Source organism: Anser anser (assembly GCF_964211835.1).
Source record: "Anser anser genome assembly, chromosome: Z".
In the NCBI taxonomy this organism is placed as follows: Eukaryota; Metazoa; Chordata; class Aves; order Anseriformes; family Anatidae; genus Anser; species Anser anser.
Window position 1 is genome coordinate 57104559 of NC_139723.1, and position 25373 is coordinate 57129931.

Genomic DNA, 25373 nt, shown 5'->3' on the forward strand with positions numbered 1-25373 from the left:
AGTTTCAATACAGAAGCAGTTACTCTAGCCATATCAAGCTACTACCTTAAAATTAGCTTTTTAGAGACAAACTTCTGATTTTTAAGGACAAAATATTCTTAAGAATAACAACTTACAGAAAAGTTAAGGGAGGCCTAGTGACGGGATCTGCTTTATGCCTGGGAGCTTCATTTATTAACAGATGTTACCATTGCAACTCACCATCTTCAGCTGTTCATAAATGCTATCAAACTTTCACCATTCTCTGCCTCAACAATGCCATCACTTTTATTATTAGGAACATTCAGAAAAGCATTTCAACTTTTTTTTTTTTTTTGAAAATGTCGCTGAAAAGTCTTACTCTGCCCAGAATAAACTGTTCTCAAGTTGTTTAGCATTTTGTAGATGCTTAAAGGTCACACTGGTTGAGGAGGCTAAATAATTCCATGAAAGAAATCCGTCAGAGGTTAATATTTATTTCATATGTATGCACATCTTTGGCTGAGGAAGATTTAGAAGCTGCAAGCTTGAAGTAAGTTCTTGAAATTTGAAGGTGGCTGCATGTCTGTTTTGGATGAACATATTACTCTTTCAGATGCATTCAAATCTGTTCGTCACCCACTTTTTGGAATTAAAAGTTTGCACATCATCAGCTAGTAAACCTCCACATTTTAGAAGGTAAATGCCATGAACGTTTGGTCTGCCCTGCAAGTGTTTGATTCATTGATGGCCAAAAATTTCCTTGAAATTGCAACTCCCACGTCATGCCATGCTGACACAACAGTATACAGAGCAAGTAGTCTTTCTTCCCTGCTCTCTGCAACATTGAGAACTGTGTTCTGCATGAATGCAAGAAGCAAGATGTGTTCTGCATGAATGCAAGAAGCAAGAGAGAGTTGGCTGAGATAGAAAGACTTGGAAAGGAAAGGGAAGAGAGCTGAGATAGTGAATGGGAGTGAGAAGAGATTTCTGTAAGCAGAGAATGAATTAACTGGCTGAGCTAAGACACTGCAACAAAAATCAAAACTCTCATTAAAGTTAATGGGTGAAAATAACTCCCACACTTGTTAGGGGTACCAACCTAAAAAAGGACCTTTCTCAAGGTGCTACAATGTGCACCTCCGAAGACAAAAACATATATACGGTATGAAATGGAGAATGTTACATGGCTGCGTATGAAATACTTTCCTCAGTGGTTATTGGTCATTCAATTTAGGAAATGTTTACAGTAGGAAGAATGACTGTTCCCAAGCATCTGAAAAAGAAAGGTTACAACTTCCCCTTCAAAGAGATGTCAAAAGGAATGAGATTAGATACTTTTCAAATAAATAAATAAATATTGAGATTCAAAGGTATAAAATACAGTAGTGATCATTTTCCCTCAACATGTGAGACAGCAGAAATCACTGCCAGAAGATAATACTAAAACTAAACATTTAGCAAATAAACAAACAAAAATGGAATGATGGTATCTCTACTGATAATAATATGCAGGATTATTCCTATTACTATAAGACAATATTTGGAAGCAACAGTAAATACTAGATTTAAGCCTGAACATCATTAGATGAAAAATTTGTTTCTTCAAGAAAGCAGCGTAGCACCAGCTGTGCAAGGCAGGATATCCCGCAACTAGCTAATTCCATCTTTTTCCCCAATCCCTGCAATAACTTTGTAGCAGTACTCCTCAAGACCAGGTGTGGTCTCTGAAGAAGAATTTAGGTTGGACAAGGTTGGCAGTAGATCCCTGGTCCAATTCCAGCTTCAAGCAGCGCCAGATTCAAAGCTGTATCAGACTGAAATATTGCTTCAGCCTTCAGAGAATGGAAAACTGCTTGATGAGAATTAGAATACTCAAATGAATCCAAGCACAAATACAGGCTGGGTGATAAGTGGGTAGAAAGCAGCCCTGTGGAGAAGGATTTGGGGGTACTGTTGGATGAAAAGCTTAACATGAGCCAGAAATATGCACTTTGAGCCCAGAAAGCCTGTTTTATACAGAGCTGCATCAAAATAATTGTAGCTAGCAGGTCAAGGGAGGTGATTCTCCCCCTCTACTCCATCTTGAGACCTCATCTGTAGTCCTACATTCAGTTCTGGGGCACCCAGTGTGAAAAAGACATGTACCTATTAGAGCGGGTCCAGAGGAGGGCCATGAAGATGATCAGAAGGCTGAAGCACCTCTCCTATGAAGAGAGGCTGAGAGAGCTGGGTTTTCAGCCTGGAGAAGAGAAGGTTCTGTGGAGATCTTATTGAAGCCTTTCAGTACCTAAAGCGGCTTCTAAGAAAGATGGGGAAGGACTCTTGATAAGGAAGGGAGTACAGGTTAATGGTATAAAGGGTTAATGGTATAAAACTAAGAGAGTTGATTTAGATTAGATATTAGCAAGAAATGTATGAGGGTGCTGAGGCGCTGGCACAGGTTGCCCAGAGAAGCTGTGGATGCCCCATCCCTGGAAGTGTTCAAGGCCAGGCTAGATAGGGCTTAGATCAACCTGCTCTAGTGGAAGATGTACCTGACCATGGCAGAGGGGTTTGAATTACATGATTTTTAAGGTGCCCTTAAGATTGGAATGAGGTGATCTTCAAGGCCCCTTTCAAACAAGACCATTCTACAAAACAATGAAACACATAGTTGCCCAAGGCTATCAGGCCTTCTCACATGGTTATCAGTGTCAAAGGTTGACTTGGTAGCCTGAAAAGAAAGGAATTTCAGGAAACACTTCTTTACTGTATATTAAAGCAAAGGCACAGGCCGCACAAAGAGTGGTGTCTGCCTTCTTGGAGATCTTCAAAAGCCATCTGGGCATGGTCCTGGACAACCTGCTCTAAGTGACCCTGCCTGAGCAGGGGGACTGGACCAGATGACCTCCAGAGGTCCCTTCCATCCTTACCTGTTCTGTGATTCTGAGAACTGAAGGCCTAAATGGAATTTGGGTCTGAGCATTATGGCACTTTAGTTAAAAAGATATTGTCCAGGTTTAATAGTCTTCCATTTATTTTCTGTGATATCATCAGAGAAACTATTTACAATCTTGTTAAAATATACTGTGTCAAAGATTGTTTTTATAATCAATGCATGTCCTGTTCCTAGACTTCCACCAAAACTAGAAACATAATGCTTCCCACATCTCATTAGCATCATTAGCTAAATTGGTTAGCATTGGCATTTAAAAGTGATTCTCCCTACTGGAAGCATCCAATACAATCTACTGAGTCATCTTTTTTCAGAGAAAGTTGGGGAAAATCCTCTTTGGAAAATAAATACATAAACAAAAACTAGCCTTATTTTTCCAAAAAGAAAAGAGAAAACTTAAGGTTTCTTGCTATAGCCATTCCTTTACGCTCAGCCCAGCAATTTCTCTTTATTAGAAGTATCAAAATGCTCTTAAAACTAGGTAGCAAAATCAGTCTGAAAATTAAAACACTATATGCCAACTCAAATGTAGTGAGTTATTTTGGTAGCTACCAGGCTGTGAAAACGGGAGTTTATAATAGAAATGCTGACATTGTATCAGTGAGAAGGGCACTACTATAATAAGACTATTCAAAATCATTATTTTTAGTAGGGTGAAATAGGGTAGTTTCTGGGCTTGAATGCAGAAAGCTCTTTTCTGATGCCTTGAAAAAAAAAAAAAAGTCATTCAGCTGATGTCACTTTAACCAAAAAACATATATAAATTAAAAGACTGTGAGTACAAAATATGAAGCATTAGAAAGCTCATCTGCAGAAAAAAAAAAAAAGCCACTAAACTGCCCAACATTTGCTATTAGTACTCGACATAGAATCTTTGAGATACACATAGTTCTTGAAATCAATGCCAACTGATCAGTTTAGGTGCTGAATTGTTTCTGCAGTGCTACGGAGGGCTAAAGTAGTCCGTGGAAAAGTTATGCAGGTTTTGAGAAACCTGCGCTGCTGGGGGCTGAAGGGGTCCAGTTGTCAAAGAAGGGGAAGAACATCTTCAGTCACAGGCTTGCCAAGCTTGTGAAGAGGGCTTTAAATTAGAGTTGCTGGGGAAGAGGAACTCCAATCCATCCAACTCCTCCCAGTTTGATGGCAGTGTCAGCAATAGATGCCCAGAACCTGGAGGAGGGTCATGGGTCAGCAGGAGAGCACCTGAAGAGCAGCACAAAGGAATCCCAGCCGCTCCAGCCAGTAAGTCAGCTTCATCAGGGGCCCAACTTAAATGTCTCCATGCTAACGCACAAAGCATGGGGAATGAACAAAAGTAGGTACAGATGTACGCAAGCCTGCAGGGCTATGACCTCATTGGCATTACAGAGACATGGTGAGATGGCTCCTGTGACTGGAGTGTTGGAATGGAGGGATGCATGCTCTTTAGGAAGGGCAGGCAGAGGAGACAAGAAGGGGCAATGCCTTCTATGTCAATGAGCATCTGGAGAATACAGAACTCTGCCTGGGGATGTATGAGGAGCTGGCAGAGAGCTTATGGGTCAGCATCACAGGGAGGGCAGGGGCAGGGGACATTATAGTGGGGGTCTGGTACAGGCCACCTGATCAGGAAGACCAAGCAGGTGAGGCCCTCTACAGACAGATAGAAGCAGCCTCATGTTCACAAGCCCTGGTCTTCATGGGGGACGTCAGCCACCCCGATATCCGTTGCAGGGACAGCACAGCAAGGCACAGGTAATCCAGGAGGTTCCTGGAATGTACTGATGACAATTTTCTTCCCCAAGTGATAGAGTAGCCAATGAGGAGAGGTGCAGTTCAGGATCTTATTCTCATCAAAAAGGAGGGGCTGGTGGAGAATGTGAAATCCAAGAGCAGCCTTAGCTGCAGTGACCACGAACAAAATAGTGCAGTTTAGGATCCAGAGGGCAGTGAGGAGGGAGCACAGCAAGCTTATTACCCTGGACTGTGGGAGAGCAGACAGTGTCCTCTTCAGGGATCTGCTTGGTAGAGTACCATGGGATAGAGCCCTGGAAGAAAGAGGGTCCCAATAAAACTGGTTAATATTCAAAGATCACCTCCTCCAAGCTCAGGAGTGATGCATCCCAACAATGAGGAAGTCAGGCAAAAACACCAGGAGGCCTGCATGGATGAACAAGGAGGTCCCAGCCAAACTCAAACAGAAAAAGGAGGCCTACAGAGATTGGAGGCAAGGACAGATAGCCTGGGAGGGATACAGAGGCATTGTCCAAGCAGCCAGGGATCAGGCAAGGAAAATCAAAGTCCTGTTAGAATTAAATTTGGCCAGACATCAAGGGCAACAAGAAAAGCTTCGATAGGTACATCAGTGATACAAAAAAGACTAAGGAAAATACAGGCCCTCTCTGGAAAGAAATGGGAAACCTGGTCATCTGGGATAAGGAATAGGCTGAAGTATGGAATGATTTTTTTTGCCCGTCTTCACTGGCAAAAGCTCCAGGCACATAACCCGGGCCCCAGAAGGCAGGGAATGGAAGAATGATGAACCACCCGCTGTAGGAGATCAGATGTGAGACCATCTAAGGAACCTGAAGGTATACAAGCCCATGGGACCTGATGAAATGCATCCACAGGTCCTGAGGGAAGTGGTGGATGTAGCTGCTAAGCCACTATCCATCAAATTTGAAAAGGTGTGTCAGTCTGAAGTTCCCACTGACTGGAAGAGGGGAAACATAACCCCCACTTTTAAAAAAGGAAAAAAGGAAGACCCAGGGAACTACAGGCCAGTCAGTATCATCTCTGTGCCTGGCAAGATCATGGTGGTTGATGACAACCAACTAGATCATGCCTGACAAATCTGGTGGCCTTTTATGATGGGGCTACAGCATTGGGGGATAGGAAAAGAGCAACTGACATCATCTACCTGGACTTGCGCAAAGCATTTGACCCCGATTTATTTATTTATTTATTTATTGTAATGGTGTAATAAGTACACAAATCTATTTCCGGTCAGAAGACAGAATTAAAATTTTAGGGAAGTGGTGGTGTCACCATCCCTAGGGGTGTTCAAGGAAAGGTTGGATGTGGTGCTTAGGGTCATGGTTTAGTGGGTGATATTGGTGGTAGGGGGATGGTTGGGCCAGATGATCTTGGAGGTCTTTTCCAACCTTAATGATTCTACGATTCTATGATTCTCAGCAAGTTTGCTGATGACACCAAGCTGTGAGGTGCAGTCAGCACACTGGAGGGAAGGGATGCCATCCAGAGGGACCTGGGCAGGCCTAAGAGGTGGGCCTGTGCGAACTTCATGAGGTTCAGCAAGGTCCTGAATCTGGGCCAGGGCAATCCCAAGCACAAATACAGGCTGGCTTGAGAATGGATTGAAAGCAGCCCTGAGGAGAATGACCTTGGGGTGTTGGTTGACAAGAAGCTCAACATGAGCTGGCAGTGTGTGCCTGCAGTCCAGAAAGCCAACTGTATGCTTGGCTGCATCAAAAGCAGTGTGGCCAACAGGCTGAGGGAGGTGATTCTCCCCCTCTGCTCTGCTCTCATGAGACCCCACCTGGAGTCCCGCATTCAGCTGTGGAGCGTCCAGCACAAGAAGGACATGGACGTATTCGAACGAGTCCAGAGGAGGGCCATGAAAATAATCAAGGGGCTGGAGCACCTCTCCTGTGAAGCCAGGCTGGGGGAGTTGGTTTTGTTCAGAATGGAGAAAAGAAGGCTCCGGGGAGATCTTATAGCAGTCTTCCAGTGCCTAAAGGAGGCTTACCAAAAAGCTGCAGTGGGACTCTATCAGGTTGTATAGTGACAGGACAAGGCTTTAAACTAAGAAAGGTTAGATTTAGATTAGATATTCAGAAGAAATTCTTCACTCTGAGGGTGGTGAGGCACTGGCACAGGTTGTACAGAGAAGCTGTGGATGCTCCATCCCTGGAAGTGTTCAAGGCCAGGCTGGATGGGGCTTTGGGCAACCTGGTCTGGTGGGAGGTGTCCCTGCCCATGGCGGGGGGGTGGAAAGAGATCTTTGAGGTCTCTTCCAACCCAAACCATTCCGTGATTCTATGATTCTATGATCTCCCTTACTAGCCCTATTAATGGCTAGGTTACTATGAAATAAGATACTGAGGCATATTTACCTGTTTCCTTACTTGTTCATCTTTCTAATTCTTTCCTGTCCCAAATCCTTTTTTCCTCTAAAAAATAAAGGTACTTACGTTTATGTAGTATAGCTACTAGGTGACTACATCCTTGCACATTGTACAGTACGTTGCCTTCTCTATAATGCCAGTCATTATTCATCCTGACTTCACTAGCTTTCTTTAGCTGAAGCATTTAAGATTAATGAGGCATTTGTTCTCAATCAAGACACTTTGTATGAATACAGTCACACTTTCAGGAGCCATGTAGATGAGTTATTTAATATTATTTGATTTTTTGTTGTTGTTTTGGGAGATTGATTTATGGCTATTTTTTGTCCATTAGCATAGAAGAATTCTGCATCAGTCTTCCACTTTGTCAATAATCATTATCAAATAGGACCTACTCTGTAGTAGAATATAAAGATATGTTATCATGGATCCAAGTGCATCCTGGAAGATGAAAAAGTTGAAATAAAATATTGTAAAGCATACTATTTCAGCTACTTAGAGAAGCTGCAACTGCAAGAAAACAGTATGCTCTGAATCTCAGATGCAGTTTTACTCGATAATATAAAATGGAATTATCCATCATATGCAAGTCTAGCTCTGAAAAACTTGAGTCCACTAACGCATTTTTCCATTCCAACATTTTAATGGCATTCCTAGTTGGGATTCACACAAAATACAGTTTCATGTAGTTATTAATACAGCTCTGACTCCTATACTGCTTTCATCTTTTATTGTTTAGAAAATTGTACAGATATATAAGCACCTAGTAGAGAACAGATTTTCTATAAAGTCAACATAACTACCCGGAGTTTAAGTATTATTTAACAAAATTAACAACAACACTTTATTGTTTAAGCAAAGGAATGAGAAGGAACCTTTCCCGCCTTACACATGACTTATGAACTCTAAACCAGCATTTGTAACACTGTTTCCTTTCATAACTTCCATTTTATTCTCCACCGCACAAAACTTCTCTTTCTCCTTGCTTTCCAATCAATCTTCCCTCCAGGACTTAAAGCTTTACCCAGAAAAGAATTCTTCAGACAGGTCTTCCTCAGCTAAATCTCCTCCTTCTGGGAATCAATGTGACAAGGAAGAAAACCAAATTTCAGACATTCTGTAAGTCAGAATTTCAAGCAACAGATACTTTTGGATAATACAAAATCTGCTGATTTTGTGCACGTTTCTGAAGCAATAATTTAATTTTTGAAAACGTGTGTATATAATCCCTACAGTCAGTCAGATCTCAGTTCCACATCTTCCACAACAGTTGTACTGTTCAGGAATGCTTACACTGAACACAAATTTAGATGAGCATTTTTTTTCCTTCTGTTTCAGTCTGAACTGTCTTAGCTGGAATGTGAAGTATATTCACTCTATATTCCCTACATCAAAAACAGTCATGCAAATAAGTACTTTTCTTTAACTATGTTCTCCCCTTCCAGAGAGGCTTGTGGTGCTACACAGCAATTTAAAATACAATTAAAGCATCATATGTGTAACAACAGATATAAAAAAATTAAACAAATAAAAAACTGATTTGTGAAAGAAACATAAGCATATAATTCAAAGGGAGTGTAAAATTTCCAGCTGCAGGTTGGCATGACTAACACTAATTGCATATTTTTTTAAAAGGAAAGTAGTACTCTGGGCAGCAGTATATTTAATTAACTTGGCTTTTTTTAAACATCCACAAAAGACTGGTTAAAAGAAAACCACGTTTATCTTAAGTATGAAGCTAAGATTAGATTAAAGCATTATACTGTTTTGAAGTGAATGCTCTTAGGATAATCTAAGGGTATTGTCCAACCTCTGAAGAATTAGAAGCTTGATGCAAAAATGACAAATAGGACCCAAATAAGTATCAGCAGTTCTTAATCATGCTGATGTCAGCAAGGAATTCCATGCAAGCAAAACTACATTAATACAATTGTCTATCCAATTGATGATTTTCTTCACCAAAGAGAACTACAGTCACAATCACACTGCTTTGCAATGAGTAATACTGTTCAAACAGGAATAAGAGAACAATAGAAAAAAGTAACCTGTGCATATTTTGGTTTTCTGACTTAAGCCATGATCAACTCTTCCTCAACTACTCCTGACAAATGTTTGTCTAACATGTTTTTAAAAATCTTAAAGGAGTAGATTCTACAAAATCTCTACATTGCGTTCCAGTATTTCACTATTTTTAGAAAGAAAAATAGGCAGGATGTCATGGTACTAACATAACCTTCTGTTGATACAGTTTAAAGCTGCTACAACTCACTTTGTCCCTAAAATGAAGGAATGGCAATTAATTATGTTCATCTTTGACGCATACATATTATTGTATATATGACACTACTATTTATTTCCTTTCTATTTTCTCCTGGCTACACTGAAGAAGCATAATTTTTTTCAATCCTCCCTTAACGAATGATTGATGTCTATGAGGAATGATTGAAAGAATTTTTTTTAATTTTTTTTTTTTAGATATCCATGACATCTCTTGTTTTCTTCCAGCCCGTTCAGTCTAATGAGTATTTTTGAAGCATGTGTGTTCATTGCCAGACACAGTTCTTCAGCTGGGCTCTCATGAAACATTAAGAGAACAAAAAGATTATTCCATATCTTTTCCAGGCTTCAATCCAAATATAAACTTAAACATCCTGGTCTGACGTTTCATGATTTATAGACCTCATAACCTTCATTAGCATTGTCACCAGAGTGGTCAAAACTCCAGATGGCAGCAGGAGCTATTGCCTAGCCAGACACTCTCATCTTGTATACGCACAGCTGGTAACTCTTCTAAGTATAGAATCATGGAGTATCCCAAATTGGAAGGGACCCACAAAGAGTCCAACTTCTGGCTCCACACAGGCTCACCTAAAAATGGTTATCAATGGTGACCACCTGGCTTGGTGCCATAGAAACTTCCTTGGAACCCTGTTCCAGTGCCCTACCACCTACAGGTACTGTACCTCTCTCCACTGAATTCTGTAAAATAATGTATTTTACACTATTTCTTCAATAGTGTAATATTATTACTACCATACAAAATAGTAGGTTCAAATCCAAAATACTAATTTTAACCCAAAATAGTAAAGCTCAGCCTATGAAATGCCCTGGGTCCTTGGTTCTTCCTGCAGAAAATTCATCAGGAATACTTCTTTACTGAGCCTTTCGTTTCACTGAAATATTGAAATAAATGAAGAAAAAATATTTTGAATACTACTTGACAAGTAATAGACAGTTACGGAAAAACCTTTCACATATCCTACGAGTTTAACACCTTGGTAGTTTCACATGAAATTTCCCCATCTTATATCTTGTATCATCTTATATTACTTAAAATAGACCAGTCTAGATTTCCAAGTATGTTCCGAAAGGACATGAAGAGTAATCAGCAAATGTTGCACAGAATTTTATCACCCTTTCAGTGACTTAAGAGTCTGATGAGAACGATGGCTGGTGGCTTGAGATACTGAGGGCTGAAAACAGATCCATATTCCTGTATGTTTGGCAGCGACTCATCTAGACCACCTCTCTTATGTGGCTTGAATATCAGAATTTAAAGCATTATCCAAATCTGAAAGTTCAGATGCATCAAATCTTTTGTTTGTTGCTTATTTACAGGAGGTGTCATGGCAAAAATATCAGGTGTTTTTTCTTTAAATATATATGACTTCGTACTCTGTTATTGTTTAGGTGTTTAGAAATAATTGATAGATTGATCATTTGTTCAGTATTTCTCTTGGAATTCAAGTTAGGTTAAACGTCACAATTCCTGACTCGGGGCCACACTTCCTGCCTTTATAAAAAATGATATTAATTTTTCCAGGCTGTTGGCACCTTACTGAAGCTTTGTAAATTCTCAGAGATAATCACAAATAGTTCTGAGATTTCTTCAGCATCTCAACAGTTTTGAAAGACACTACTATTGAAAAAGAAAAACTGAATCAGGTATCACTGACATATGAGTAAATAATAGCCTTATTTGTATCATTGAACTGTTGGATTTTTGCTATTTAACTTGGGTAACAGATTTCATGTCTACTGTTTATCATTTCTACTTTTGTTAGATGACAGTGAACAGTTCACACTGACATGTGAAAAATATGTAATAAGAAATACAAGACAGCAAATTAAGTAGGACAACTTTTAAGTAAATTTAGTGTTTAGGGAGGGATGCTAGATTTATAGCCCCAGAAAAAAAAGGAAAAACAATACTATACACAAAAAAAGTATATATATAAGCAAGCAATATTAATTTAGTCTCTAAATAGTACACAGCTAACTTGCTTCTTCTGCTACTTAAGAATGGGAAGGCAATTTTTTCACTATACACCTATTTAATCTTCAACAAAACTCCCCAGGTGAATGACTTTAGACATTAAGAATGCAAATTTTATTCCACAAACGTATCTTAATGAAGAGATCTCTCAGGGTACCAGTTCATTTCACTTAGGTCACCAAATCAGAGCTAAATAAAAACCAAGTTGTCAGCACTAACAATTTAGCTGTACAGTTATCAGCACACATAAAAAATCACAGCTTTCAGTTAAATATAATAGATTAAGTTTACATTAAATAGGTTGTCCTAGTAAGCATATATACTATCTAGTCTTTACACAATGAAAATGTTGCTCCTTTCCATTCCTATCACTTTCTTGTTACCTCAGACAAGAAATTTCAGAAATTCTATCTTCTCTACAATTTCCAGCATGTTTTATTTTCAAAAATCCAATATTAAAATCACATTGCAAAAAGGTTCTATTTGGCTATTTTCTGTATGGTTTTGAGTTATTTTTCCACTACCTCATCTCCTCAAATAATTTGGCCAAAAAATGCTTTCCATAAAAAATGGATCTTCCTCATTTTCAGTGTTATATGTACCATAATAGAATAAAACTAAACCTCTTCAGTAAAACACGCATAATTCTTCACAGGTAAGATGTTAATGAGTAATGGTATAGTACTGAAAGTGCTTCAGTTTTGACAAATGAACACTGTCTTGGGTGAATTTTTTTCCTTTAAAAGTTGGCAAAAGAAAAATCCCAGTCAGGTCAAGCTTTAATCTCCCCAGCTTTTTTCTTTTTCTATCACATTACAGTATTCCTCCTTCATCACACCATAGTGAATACAGTGTGGTATTAGACAGAGAGCTAAGAAGAGATGGAAAGGAAAAATAAAACCGCATTGCATAGAGACCAGACAGAAAACACAAAATAACTGATATATTTTCCCCCTCTACTCTATTCTCATGAGACCCCACCTGGAGTAGTGCGTTCAGCTCTGGGGCACAAAACACAAGAAAGAAAAAGACCTGTTGGAGTGGATCCAGAAGAGGGCCATGAAGATGATCAGATGGCTCAAGTAACCCTCCTGTAAAGACAGACTGAGAGAGCTGTGGTTGTTCAGCCTGGAGAAGAGAAGGCTCCAGGGAGACCTCACAGCATTCTTCCAGTACCTAAAGGAGCCTCCAGGAAAACTGGAGAGGGACTTTTCATCAGAGAGAGTAGTGATAGGAAAAGGGATAAGGCTTTAAACTAAAAGAGGATAAATTTAGATAGGGGTTGGAACTAGATGATCTTTAAGGTCCTTTCCAACCCAAACCACTCTATGATTCTATGATCATCTAATTCCAACCCAACTGACACGGGCAGGGACATCTCCCACTAGACCAGGCTGCTCAAAGCCCCATCCAACATTGCTTTAAACATTTCCAGGGATGGTGCATCCACAGCTTCTCTGGGCAACTTGTTCCAGTGCCTCAACACCCTCATACTAAAAAATTTATTCTTAATATCTAACCTAAATCTACCCTAGAAGGGTAGTGATAGGACAAGACAGCAGATTTAGATTAGATATAAAAAAGAAATTCTTTACTATGAGGTTGGTGAAGCAGGTAGCCCAGAGAAGTGTTCAAAGCCAGCTTGGACAGGGCTTTGAGCGCCATCCCTGCCCATGACAAGGGAGTCAGCTAGATGATCTTTAGAGGTCCCTTCCAACCCAAACTGTTCTATGATTCTATGAAATTAAATAATCAAGTCAGTAATTATCTATATTTGTTCTTATATTCCACACACTGTTGTGCTATCTGAATGTTCTCTTCACTTCAAGAAGATTTGCAAAATAACCTTAACATACCAGAACAATTTTAGAATCCTATCTACAAGAAGCATTAAATTACAGGACTGAATTTTGGTTTACATTTTTTCAGTAACTTTTGATTAACATGCTACTTGACAAACAGACAAAGACAAAGATTTCTTCAAACTTCCCTACAAATGTGTTACTGTTCTATGGCAATTAGCATCAGGTTCCAAGTTAATGTTCTAAATTTTTCAGTTTTTAACAAAAACAGTTATCCTATTGCTGTCACATGAGAGATCTCATGAAAATGGATGTTCTCCTTAAAATTCCGTTATTTATCACAGGCGTGTTCTCCACAAAAGGAAATTAACACAACTTTCTGATAGAAGAGTGGGGCTGCATAACCCTGCTTATCTGATAATTAGATACCAAGTTAACAACAACCTTTCATTTGCTAGGAAAGTCTTCTTTCTTTTCCCCTCGACCTTTCCCTGACTAGAACAATAGTTAGAAAAGCAGTTCCTGAGATCCTGAAACTCACAATTGTCTGATAAGAAAGCTATAACAAGGTTTTCTGGTTACCTACGCAAGATGAAAATTGGATTTTACCTAGTAAGAAAGCCTTGACTTCTAAGATGAAAACACATAACAGAGATAGAAATTGATTCAATAAATATTTTAATAGCTATTCACTGAGAAAACAGGACTAAACATTATTAATGGACTATATTTTTGTAATGAGCAATCCTAAATCACTATTTTTGTTTTGTTTTTCCCAGATTAGGTAATATCTGCAGTAAAAGCATCAGTTCCTTTTTTGTTTCCTTAACATTGTTGTTTCCTTAGCATTTACAGATGAATCTTAAAAAGTTGAGAGCGTTGAAATTCAAAGGTTTTACATTTATTGCTACTTTCACTTTGTTTAGGCTATCACTGATTTTTTTACAGATGCATTTCACAGTTGCAAGAAATGATGTTTGACAAAGTGGTATCACATTTTCCAGTAGTTTGAATCCTCATATCTTCTTCAAAATATCTCAAAATTTTATCATGTCATTTAAGGATTTACATTTTTAAGGCACTTGAAATATCTGCTTTTAATTCAATAATTGAATGAAGAAAAGCTGTGCTGACATCAAAACCGTCTACCACATTTCCTTAAGTTGTTTTAAAGAAAATAAGTATTATTTGACTTACCAGTGCAGCTGACAGATGAATGTTGGTGAAACATAAGAATTTAAACTGGTTGTTTTTTAAATGAATGTATGTTTAGAGATTTTTATTAACTATTAACTGCTTTTCTATTTATTCCCGACTATATAAAACTACTGCATACTGCTTTTAATATCAAACAATAGTCATTTAGGTGCTTCAGAAGTGAAGCCTTTTTCTGACTGTACAGCATAGTAAAGCCAAATGTTGTAAAAGAACAATTTCATTCTTGAATGTAATTTATTATTCTCTTTCCCCTTCTCTATTCCCCAGCTGCCCACACATATATAACCAAAAGTCTAAAATATTTTTACGAAATCTCATTTTCTCTCTCTCGTGTGCATTTAAATTTTCAGTTATTTCATTAAACAAGGTTTTACATCTATATTCTGTTAGCCAAGCCCTTTTTCTTGTGTGTAGACCTTCTCCAAGCTTGTCTCTCTCTATGCAGTTACATTTTACACTGAAATCTAATAATATTTTGCAATTTTTTTTTCTCAGCAAAAGTGCGTCAAGTAAAAAACATATGCAAAAGCTACATCCCATATGGAATAATCCATGTGTTTTTGCATTTATTTTTATTTTTGTTTTCCTTTTCTTTTTTTTGATCTGTAACATTTTAGATAACCAAGCAAAACATAAAACTTACTGCTGTCCAGGCTTCTTTTCTGCATCGAGAACACAACCATTCGTTATGGATTTCATGAGGAGGAACACCGTAGCAACCTAGAATAAGAGACTTGATTTGAGTAATAAATTCTGCCTTTCTATCTATGATGTCATACAATTCAACTGTGTACAAACACTAGTCAAACATAAACTGTGACCCTGTGATCAAGGAGACTTTCCTAATGCTAGGCTTACTGCCATTCTGTATACGTAAATACACACAAATTCCATGTACGTATGTGTATACACAAACACATATTCCATATATATATGTGTATACACAGGCACTTCCCCAAACTTTAAAAAAAATAAATAAATACACAGAGTATTTATTACTTTCTGTGAGTTCAACAGCAAGTCATCAACTCTTCCTGCAGTAACATGGTACAATCTGAAGCAATGTACTGACATTCATTCTATGCAATTACACCACACTTCCATGTAAGGATTTTACTTGGAAGTAAGGATTTTACTTAAAGTCCTTACATGTAAGGACTTTACTTTACAAGTCCTACTGTCTAGAGAAGATACTGCTGAATGTTCATGCATTCATCAGTTACTTGAAATAAAAAAATGCAAGGTGGAGGAAATTACTGCACACCTCAAGTCAATAGCAATATTCACAAGTCCTCAAATAACGTTATTTCACCCTTACTACTTAATAAGAATATATCAGTATTATGCAGTGCTTTAAAATGGTGAGTAAAAGAGGAATTTTATCACTCCGAGTTGAAAGAAAAATCAGAAGTCTGTGCTCCCCATGGTTATGACAGTTTACAGGAAAGTTAACTCTTCCCTATTTCCATTAACAAATAATGGAACATATAACATAGGTTAAAAAAATGTAGCCAGAGTTCTCAAGCATTAATTATGGAAATGTTTTTCCAGTACTTACTTAGACATAACAGAAATCTCATTAACTATTAATTATCAATAAAACAAAATTTGAAATTACACTGCTGCTAACTGAACAATTAGCTTATTTACTTGCATGAACTCGAACACAACACTTTGCACATGAAATCAGAAGACTTGTTCCATCTTCTTCAATGAAGGCATTTGATGGACAGTTTTCAGTGTTTTCTTCACTATAAATAAAACACATCTCTGGAATAAGAGGTTTAGACTTTTCATTTTCATTCACCAGTATTTCTTCTGAGTTTGTTTCCCTGTAAGTGGAACCTTCTTCTGCATGATTGTCTGGCTGGAAGATAAACAAAATCTATATTTAAGTTTTAAAAAAAAAAAGGAGAGCCTGTCTTACTGCTCCTTTTGATGATGCTAAAATGACTTCTCCCCTCCCAGCTCCCCACTAACAATGTTTTATAAAAAAATTAACTGCTTCTGGGTATCTAACACAATCATCCTGTAGTTCCTTGATTATTCAAATAACTGTGAAATCTAAAAGAGCACTCAATCTGCAAATTAGTGTTATTGCAACCGCATTCAATGATACTGTACAACTGACTCCCTTTAAGCCTTTTAACTGGGTCCAGTGCAAATAAAGTCTTTTTCCCAGTTCTCATGCAGTTCGGCTTCCTATTTAATAGTTTCAGAATTAGTACTACGGAACTATATCAGTATTTTTAGCTGCTGTTTGACACAAATTCCATATGCCAATATTGAACAGTACATTGCATTAGAATGTTTCTGTGGGAATACTATTCCTAAGAAGTACCGTGAAAAGTTATTTTTCCAACACTGCAGAAAGAAGGTGAGGAAAAGGCTCTGATGAAAAACATTTGACATATAAGGAAGTAACTAAAAGATGCAAACCTGTGTGGATTCACCACCTTCAAAAGTGTAACTTTTCTCTACGTAAGCACCAAACAGAAGGTATATACTGTCTGCAACCAAGGATGAATGCAGATGGATAGAGTATCAGTACTAATATTAATGATATTAATTTACTTTTCATACAAACCAAATGCATAATTTTATCTGATTTCTGATTTGCTACTTATTTACTGAAAATGCTGTAGCTGGGCAGATATTTCACATGCTACCCAGAGACAGGAGTCTAAGGATCTTGCTTACCTTATAGTATGGCATAAGAAGAGTGCAAATGGCGCAGTGAGGTTCCTTTTTTCCACAAGCTGCATTGTATTCTTTTTCAGCACTGAAATTAGGTACTCTTGTCTGCCAAAGGGAGATCAGAGGCCTAGCCCATGTCTCTGTCTCTTGAACTTCCTCTTCCATTAAGGTTGTTTCAGGCAGTTCTTAAAGAAAAAATCAGAACAAGAGGCAATTGGCACAAACTGGAACACAAGAAGTTCTGTCTGAACATCAGGAAATATTTCTTTACTGTGAGGGTGGTGGAACACTGGAGCAGGTTGCCCAGAAAGGTTGTGGAGTCTTCCTCCTTGAAGGGCTCAAAAGCCACCTGGACAGGGTCCTGGGCAACCTGTTCTAAGTGTTCCTGCTTGAGCAGAGGGGTTGGATCAGATGTCCTCCAGAGGCCCCTTACAACCTCAACTAGTCTGTGATTCCATGAAAGCAAACAATTGGTTATATTGGCTTTTTGGAATGGAGACAATATTGAATTTTGTCATGTTCATTAACAATGAAATCAAACAATGCTAAAGAAAATCTGAGAACGAATACAAAGTCTAAAAGAATTATGCATCACGACAAGCACACAAAAAAGCACTTTGACACCTAGGTCATAAGCTGACTGCTCAACAGAAAGCATTAGAAAGTATTTCAGTAGCTCTTCTATTTAGAATTTGTACATTTGTACTCATCCACAACATTAAAGTCTCTGTCTCCACTCCTTAATTCCTCCAACCTCTACACCACCACCTATCTGGCCATGTACTGTGCCTTAAGCTTCTCCCAGCTGAAATATGTTATATCTAGCCATGCTGAACCAGACTTATCACTCTTTTCACACAAACAGCACCTCTCAGTTTTTTGTGTAATCTGTCACTCGTTTTCCAAAGAAAACAAAACAAAAGTTATCATCAGTAAATAATGGGGAACTGGACTGACAGGTACAGTGCATGCTGTAGTCCATTGCAAGAAAAAATTGTGTTATAATACTAGTGATCTGTTCTAGATGTTATAGAATTTTATTTATGAGCACTGTGTCTGCATAGTACTCATTCATAAAGTTGACTATGAAAGTTTCTAGAGAAGTTGGAGAGTAAAAATCATATTGATGCTTAAAGAGTTTACCCAATAGGCATAATCTAAGAATAGTCATTTGCTGTTGAGAAAGATGTGGAAAAAGGAATCCTGGGAAAGGAGACCAAGTGTAAAGCCTTGTCCCAAAGAAATCAATAGCATAATTATTAATGACTGAGTCAACACCAGAATTTCAGCTTAATCACATATTTAAGCTGTTTAGAAACCTCAAGGTATCTTCACAGGCAATCTAGTGACCCTACCATCTGCAAAATATACAGATTATGAGGAGGGAAGTATTTTTTCATTGTGTAAAGTATTCCTGACAGTAAATTTAAAGCTTCTTCTCCACCCCCCCAAATTGTGTCCTTATATACGTGCTCTGATTAATGATTAGATCTGTGGTTCTGTTCATTCAAGTGGGCAGTGATCTTCAATCAATGAGAAGACACACAGGTGCAATTAGAACAGAAGAAAATTACGTGAATGTGGAAGGCAAAATGGCAAAGAATATTGAAAAGTCATCGAATAGAACTCTCAGATATCAAAAAAGGTCTAAAGCATGCAGTCTGTTTCTAATGGTGTATTTAAGAAAACATGTTTATTGCAGAAGCAGAAAATTCCAACAATAGAAATATTCAGTGAAGTATATTAAGCTGAATCATCACATTCTTTCATCCCATGACTGCCTCCATCCACTTCTTAAAAAAACAGAAGCTTTATGGGTCTCCTCCTATGATAAATTGTCGTAAGTTGCTGCAAAAGCACTATAAAGTTTATAGCATATCTATCAGCTTTGAAAAAATCGGAATTATAATATCTGTATACAAGCAAGCTCAGTGTTTCAAAAAAGTAATTAATATATCCTGAATGTGAATTTTATTCCATTTTATATAGTTTCTCAGAAGAACTCATGTCAATTCAATAAACATTTGCCAATAATCCATATAGAAGAAAAATGCAAAATGTCTGAAAAAAATAGCTGTCACCAAGTCAATATTCAGCAGCAGTTCTTTATGGTGGATAATGCAAAAGAATGGCAATGAAGAAATAGCCAAACACAAGTAGGAGATGAAATATAAAATGCAAGGATCACTTTTTCAGTTTTCTGAATTACTTTTTTTCCTTTTTTTTCTTTTAATTTAAAGGCTTTACTAAGCTCTTAAATTAAAAAAAAAAAAGTCCAATCACATTTCTTCTATTACTTGCAATTTTCCAGATTTGTAAAGTAAACGGATGTGAAATCTCTGCCTCTAGTTCCATTCTTATCTATTTTCCTTACAGAATGGTCTCAAATGTGGCTTCATTTTTGCTAACCTTTTTTTCCCCAATTTTGTTCTTCGGCACCATTTCCTTTTAGGAGCTTATATTGCCATTATTTTAAATATTTTCGTTATTCTTCTGCCCTCACAGCAAATTCAGGGCTTGATCACTTCAGGTAACAAAGAGAAATATAAAATTTATTGAGAAGGTGTGTAACTTATATCTTCTATATCTATTACGCACTTTGAATCTGAAATCTTTTCATCCCACGACTGTTGGACTGATAAACTCCTAGCAAAATCCAAACTTGTGCAAGGTTTGCTGCTCCAGCTGAATGTCCATAAGTCTGCGGGGCCCAATGAGATTCATCCTAGGGTAATCAAAGAGCTGGCTGATGTCACCATGAGACTTCTCTGTTATTTTTCAACAGTCTTGGGAATCTGCAGTGGTCCCAGTTGACTGTAGTCGATGCCCCATCCCTGGAGATGTTCAAAGGTTGCCCAGGGCTGGATGCAGCCATGGGCAACCTGATCTGGTGGATGACATCCCTGCCTATGGCAGAGGGATTGGAACTAGATCATCTTCTAGGTCCCTTACAACACAAGCCATTCTATGTTTCTGTGATTCTATGACTGGAAGCTGGCAAAGACTGTTCCAGTTTTCAAGAAGGGTAAGAAAGAAGACCCTGATAATTGCAAGCTTGTCAGTCTCACTTCAATGCCTGGAAAATTATGGAGAAGATTATTCCAGGAGTTACTGAAAAACACTTGAAAGACAACACAGTCATTGATCACAGCCAACAAGGGTTCATGAGAGGAAAGTCCTGTTTAACTAACTTAATTTCCTCTTATGACAAAGGAAATGAAGAGCTCATTAAAGAGGTTAAGATTGGAGGAAGCCTGGGATGCAGTGAAAAAACCCTGGCTGAGTTTGTGATCTCGAGGGATATAGGCCTGGCTAAGAGCTAAGTCAGGACCCTAAACTTCAGAAGAGACAACTTCCAGCTGTTCAAAGAATTAGTGGATGAGATCCCATGGGACACAGTCCTTAGGGACACCGGATCTGATGAGAGCTGGCAACTCTTTAAGGATATTTTCCTTGGAGAGCATGAGCTCTCTATTCCCATATGTAATAAATCAAGAAGGGAAGGTACAAAACGAGCATGGTTGGGTAAGGACCTGCTGGTCAAACTTAAGCAGAAGAAGGAAATGCACAGATGGTGAAAACAGGGCCACATGCCCTGGGAAGAGTACAGAAATGCTGTCCCAATGCTGGGATGGGATCAGGAAAGCCAAAGCACTGACAGAATTAAACTTGTCGAGGGATCAAAGAATAACAAGAAGGGGTTCTACAGGTACACTGGCTGCAAAAGAAAGACTAAGGAGAGTGTAGTGCCTCAGAATGAAGACAGAGAACAGGTAACAACAGACCAGAAGAAGACTGAGGTACTTAACGATTTCTTTGTCTTGGTCTTCACTGCCAGGCTTCCCACATCTCTCGTGTCCCTGAACCTCTAGGTGGGGGCTGGGGGAGCAGAGTACTCCCACAGTAAGTGAAAAGCAGGTTTGGGACCTCCTGATGCAATTTAACAACTTCAAGTCTATGGGCCCTACAGACATGCTTCCCAGGGTCCTGAGGGAATTGGCTGATGTAGTTGCCAAGCCACCCTTCACCATATTTGAAAAATCATGGCAGTCAGGCAAAGACCCCAGTGACTGGAAAAAGGGAAACATCACTCCCATTTTTTAAAAAGGGTAGAAAGGAAGACCTGGGGAACTACACATCAGTGAGTCTCACCTCTCTAACTGGCAACATTATGGAACAAATCCTCCTGGAGACAATGCTAAGGCACATGCAGGAAAAGGAGGTGATCTGGGACAGCCAGCATGGCTTCACCAAGGGTAAATTGTGCCTGACCATTCTGGTGGCCTTCTATGATGGAGTGACTGCATCAGTCAACAAGGGAAGACTGACTGATATCATCTACTTGACTTCTGTAAGGCCTTCGACAGGGTCCCACACAACATCCTAATCTCTAAATTGGGAAGATACGGATTTGAAGGGTGGACCATCCACTGGATAAGGAATTGGCTCGATGGTTGCACCCAGTGAGTAGTGGTCAACGGTTCTATGTCCAGGGGGAGACCTGTGACGAGCAGTGTTCCTCAGAGGTCTGTCTTGGGACCAGTGCTTTTCAATATCTTCATCAATGACGTAGGCAACAGGATTGTGTGCACCCTCAGCAAGTTTGCAGACACCAAGCTGAGTGCTGCAGTTGATACAACACAACGAAGAGATGGCATTCGAAGGGACCTGGACAGGCTGGAGAAGTGGGCCCACGTGAACCACATGCAGTTCAACACATCCAAGTGCAAGGTGCTGCACCTGGGCCAGGGCAATCCCAGACAGGAGTACAGAATGGGAGAAGAACTGGCTGAGAGCAGCCCTGTGGAGAGAGTCTTGGGGGTTCTGGTGGACGAACGGCTCAAGATGAGCCAGCAGTGCGCTCTTGCAGCCAAGAAGGCCAACTGCATCGTGGGCTGCATCAACAGAGGTGCAGGGAGGTGATTGTCCTCCTCTACTCTGCCCTCGTGAGCCCCCACCTGGAGTACTGCATCCAGGTTCAGGGCCCCCAGCACAAGAAAGATGTGAACCTGTTAGAGGAAGTCCAGAGGAGGGCTACAAAGATGATGAGATGGCTGGAGCACCTCTCCTATGACGAAAGACAGGGAGAGCTGGGGATGTTCAGCCTAGAGGAGAGAAGGCTCTGGGGAGACCTCATTACGATATTTCTATACATAAAGGGGTCTTATAAAAAAAATGGAGAAGGACTCTCTACTCAGGTAGATAATGATAGGACAAGGGGAATTGGTCTTAAACTGAAAGGGGATATATTTAGACTAGACATTAGGAGGAAATTCTACACTGTAAGGGTAGTGAAGCACTGGAACAGGTTGGCCAGAGAAGTTGTGGATGCCCCATTCCTGGAGGTGTTTGAAGCCAGGCTGGATGGGACCTTGACCAACCTGATCTAGTGGGTGGCATCCCTACCTACGGCAGGGGATTTGGAACTAGATGATCTTTAAGGTTCCTTCCAACCTGAACCATTCTATGATTCTATAATTACCCATCTGGTTGACCAATGGAAGCCAAGTAGACAATATCTTTTTGAATTTCAGCAAAGCCTTCATTACAGTCTATGACAACATCCTTCTGGTAAAAAAAATGACTGTCATACAGCTTGGCAAGTTCTTACTACGAAGTGTGAACAGTTGGCTGATGATGCAGTACTGCGTGCAGTTTTGGGTGCCACAATCTAAGGACATTAAAGGACAGTGTCCAAATAAGGGCAACAAGGATAAAGGAAGGTCTAACCAGGAAGACATATGGACATAGGAGAGGCTGAAGTCACTTAGTTTGTTCAGCCTAGAGGACATTGAGGGGCAACCTCATTGCAGCTTACAGCTTCCTCACGAGGGGAGCAGAGGGGCAGGTGCTGAGCTCTGCTCTCTGGGAACAGCGAGGGGACCCAAGGGAACGGTATGGAGCTGGGACAGGGGAGGGTCAGGCTGGGGGTTAGGGAAAGGTTCTTCATCGAGAGGGTGGTCAGGCACTGGGACAGGCTCCCCAGGTAAATAAGTGGTTGTGGCACCAAGTCTGCTGGAGTTCAAGAAGCATTTGGACAACACTCTCAGACATATGGTCTGATTTTTAGGTAGTCCTGTGTGGAGTCAGGAGTTGGACTGCACGATCCTTGTGGGTCCCTTCCAATTTGGGATATTCTAGTATTGTATGATTTCACCGCTCCTTATCATTGCTGAATGATTCTTCCACAGGCATTGAAGTCTTCACACTGAACCTCAGCCTATTATGATCTCCTTTTTAGACAAAATTTATCTTCAGTTTTTCAATTCTGGAATCAATTCTAGAATGCCAGTTCCACTTCTCTTACACAGTTCTCTGGTTTACCACTGCCTACAGTACATAGATACGTTCAAGACTGTATTGGTTCTGCTTTAATGAGATCAGTATTTACATCTTGATTACCTATAAACTCCACCATTCCTGTTCTCCCTTGAATTTTTTTGTTACAAATCCTTTCCAGACTGAGGGAGTAAAAAGAATGCAAAGGCCAGGAGAAAAGCTGGAAGTACTCTTACAACATTTTATTTTGCTTTCAAGAGCCTTGTATTTATTTTCAAACCTCATTCCAAACGAAGTGAGGAACAAAATGCCATAGGCAAACATACTGAACTGCTACAGCCTCCAAAAAAATTAACACTTTTAGTAAATTTATTTTGCTCCTTGCATTATGTTTAGAACAACTACATCCAGTTACTTTTTGACTGGAAGCCCTCCTACGTTGCCTCAGTTCTCTAACATCTCTAATTATTCCTTCTGTCTAATTTGAGACAACACTGTCTTCTCCATGCTCCTTACTGCAATCTTTCAGTCCATTTGCATGAAATACGTCACCCAAGCTCTCTTACATGAGGCTCTTCCATGTTACTCCCTGTGATCTCTCTCTCTTCTTTACCAAAACAAGCCCCATAGCTCACCCAGGCAAGGAAAAATATCCTCCTTTCAAAGGGAGGCTAGCTAGCCCACCACTTCTGACAGGAATGTGACATAAAATTAAGAGTATACAAATCAAGACTAGTTCTCTCAAGACAAGTTCTTGAGAGAGAGACATAACGTTTATGATCCTCTATTGTCACTATTGTATGTTTTATGATTCTCAGTTCTCTCCAAAAATTTCCTAGGCAACTCTGAGCTTAATTTATCATCTTTCAAGAGCTTCAGAAATATTATTTCACCTCCTCACAATCAATATTCACCTACCCACACACCAAAATCACAAAATGTCAAATAAAATTGATATTAAAAGAAGTTACAGAGTACGTGACTTCCATTATAGAATATGACAATGTTGCCTTCAGTAACTTTCTCACCAGGTAGAAAATGCAATCTTATACATAAATATTCTTCATAAATTGAATCTGGGCAGTTTCACTTTCTTTACTTTTTCAAACACACACCAAGAGCATTTACAGAAAGGATTTGCAAGTTAGCTTCTTAGCGGGTACAGGTGTAGTTAGCTTCCTGGTTTCCATGAAGTCAGACAAGTTATATACCATGAATAAAACCTGAGAGTCTGGTTATCCAAAACAGGCAAGAAAATAAAGAACAGCTTCCAAGCCGTTTAAAAAAAAAAAAAAATCACTTGACATGACAAATGCTATTGTGCTGGATAATTTTACAGCCATTCTTTACTTGTTCATGTGATAATTCCAACATACTGTCCGTTTCCCCCTAAAAACGTGGAAAGCTTGTACTTTTGTAGAAATTATTTTGCTATTTTTCCTATATATTGACTCCTTCCATTACTTACTACATAACTGAAGAACAATCAGTGACTTAGCCTAAAATAAATTTGCTTTCCTGACTCACATTTGTATGGGTTCAGGGTGCCTCATGTGAATTCAAAGTTTTGACCAGATATGTCTGCTAGAGGTACAGAGGATCAGCACCTCCTTACGCTCTTATTGCAATGGTAAAAGGGACACAAGACAACTGCAACCTCCAGTTTCACTCCATTCAAAATCCATTTCAGCTGAGGATCCTCAAAGAATGAAAAGCCTGGAGAAGAGGAGGCTCAGGGGCAACCTCATCGCTCTCTATAGGTACCTTAAAGGAGGCTGTAGACAGGTGGGGATTGGTCTATTCTCCCACGTGCCTGGTGACAGGACGAGGGGGAATGGGCTGAAGTTGCACCAGGGGAGGTTAAGGTTGAATATTAGGGAAAACTTCTTTACTGAAAGGGTTGCTAGGCATTGGAATGGGCTGCTCAGGGAAGTGGTAGAGTCACCATCCCTGGAGGTCTTTAAAAGATGTTTAGATGTAGAACTTAGTGATATGGTTTAGTGGAGGACTTGTTAGTGTTAGGTCAGAGGTTGGACTAGGTGATCTTGGAGGTCTCTTCCAACATAGATGATTCTATG

The 25373-nt window shown here is 39.3% G+C and overlaps 1 protein-coding gene across 6 annotated transcripts in view; it reads right to left on the reverse strand.

Moving 5' to 3' along the window:
• The window catches only part of KDM4C (lysine demethylase 4C), a 286621-nt gene that overhangs the window by 81239 nt on the left and 180009 nt on the right, over positions 1–25373 (reverse strand). For 5 of the 6 annotated variants that reach the window (XM_083816573.1, XM_083816576.1, XM_083816577.1 and 2 more), the window contains 3 exons: positions 17020–17201; positions 15970–16186; positions 14963–15039 (listed from right to left, as the gene is read on the reverse strand). In XM_083816573.1, the coding sequence (XP_083672699.1) occupies positions 14963–15039; positions 15970–16186; positions 17020–17201 (476 nt within the window). Of the gene's footprint in view, positions 1–7646; positions 8097–14962; positions 15040–15969; positions 16187–17019; positions 17202–25373 lie in introns of those variants that run through there. The other variant, XM_083816580.1, reaches the window with a different exon arrangement.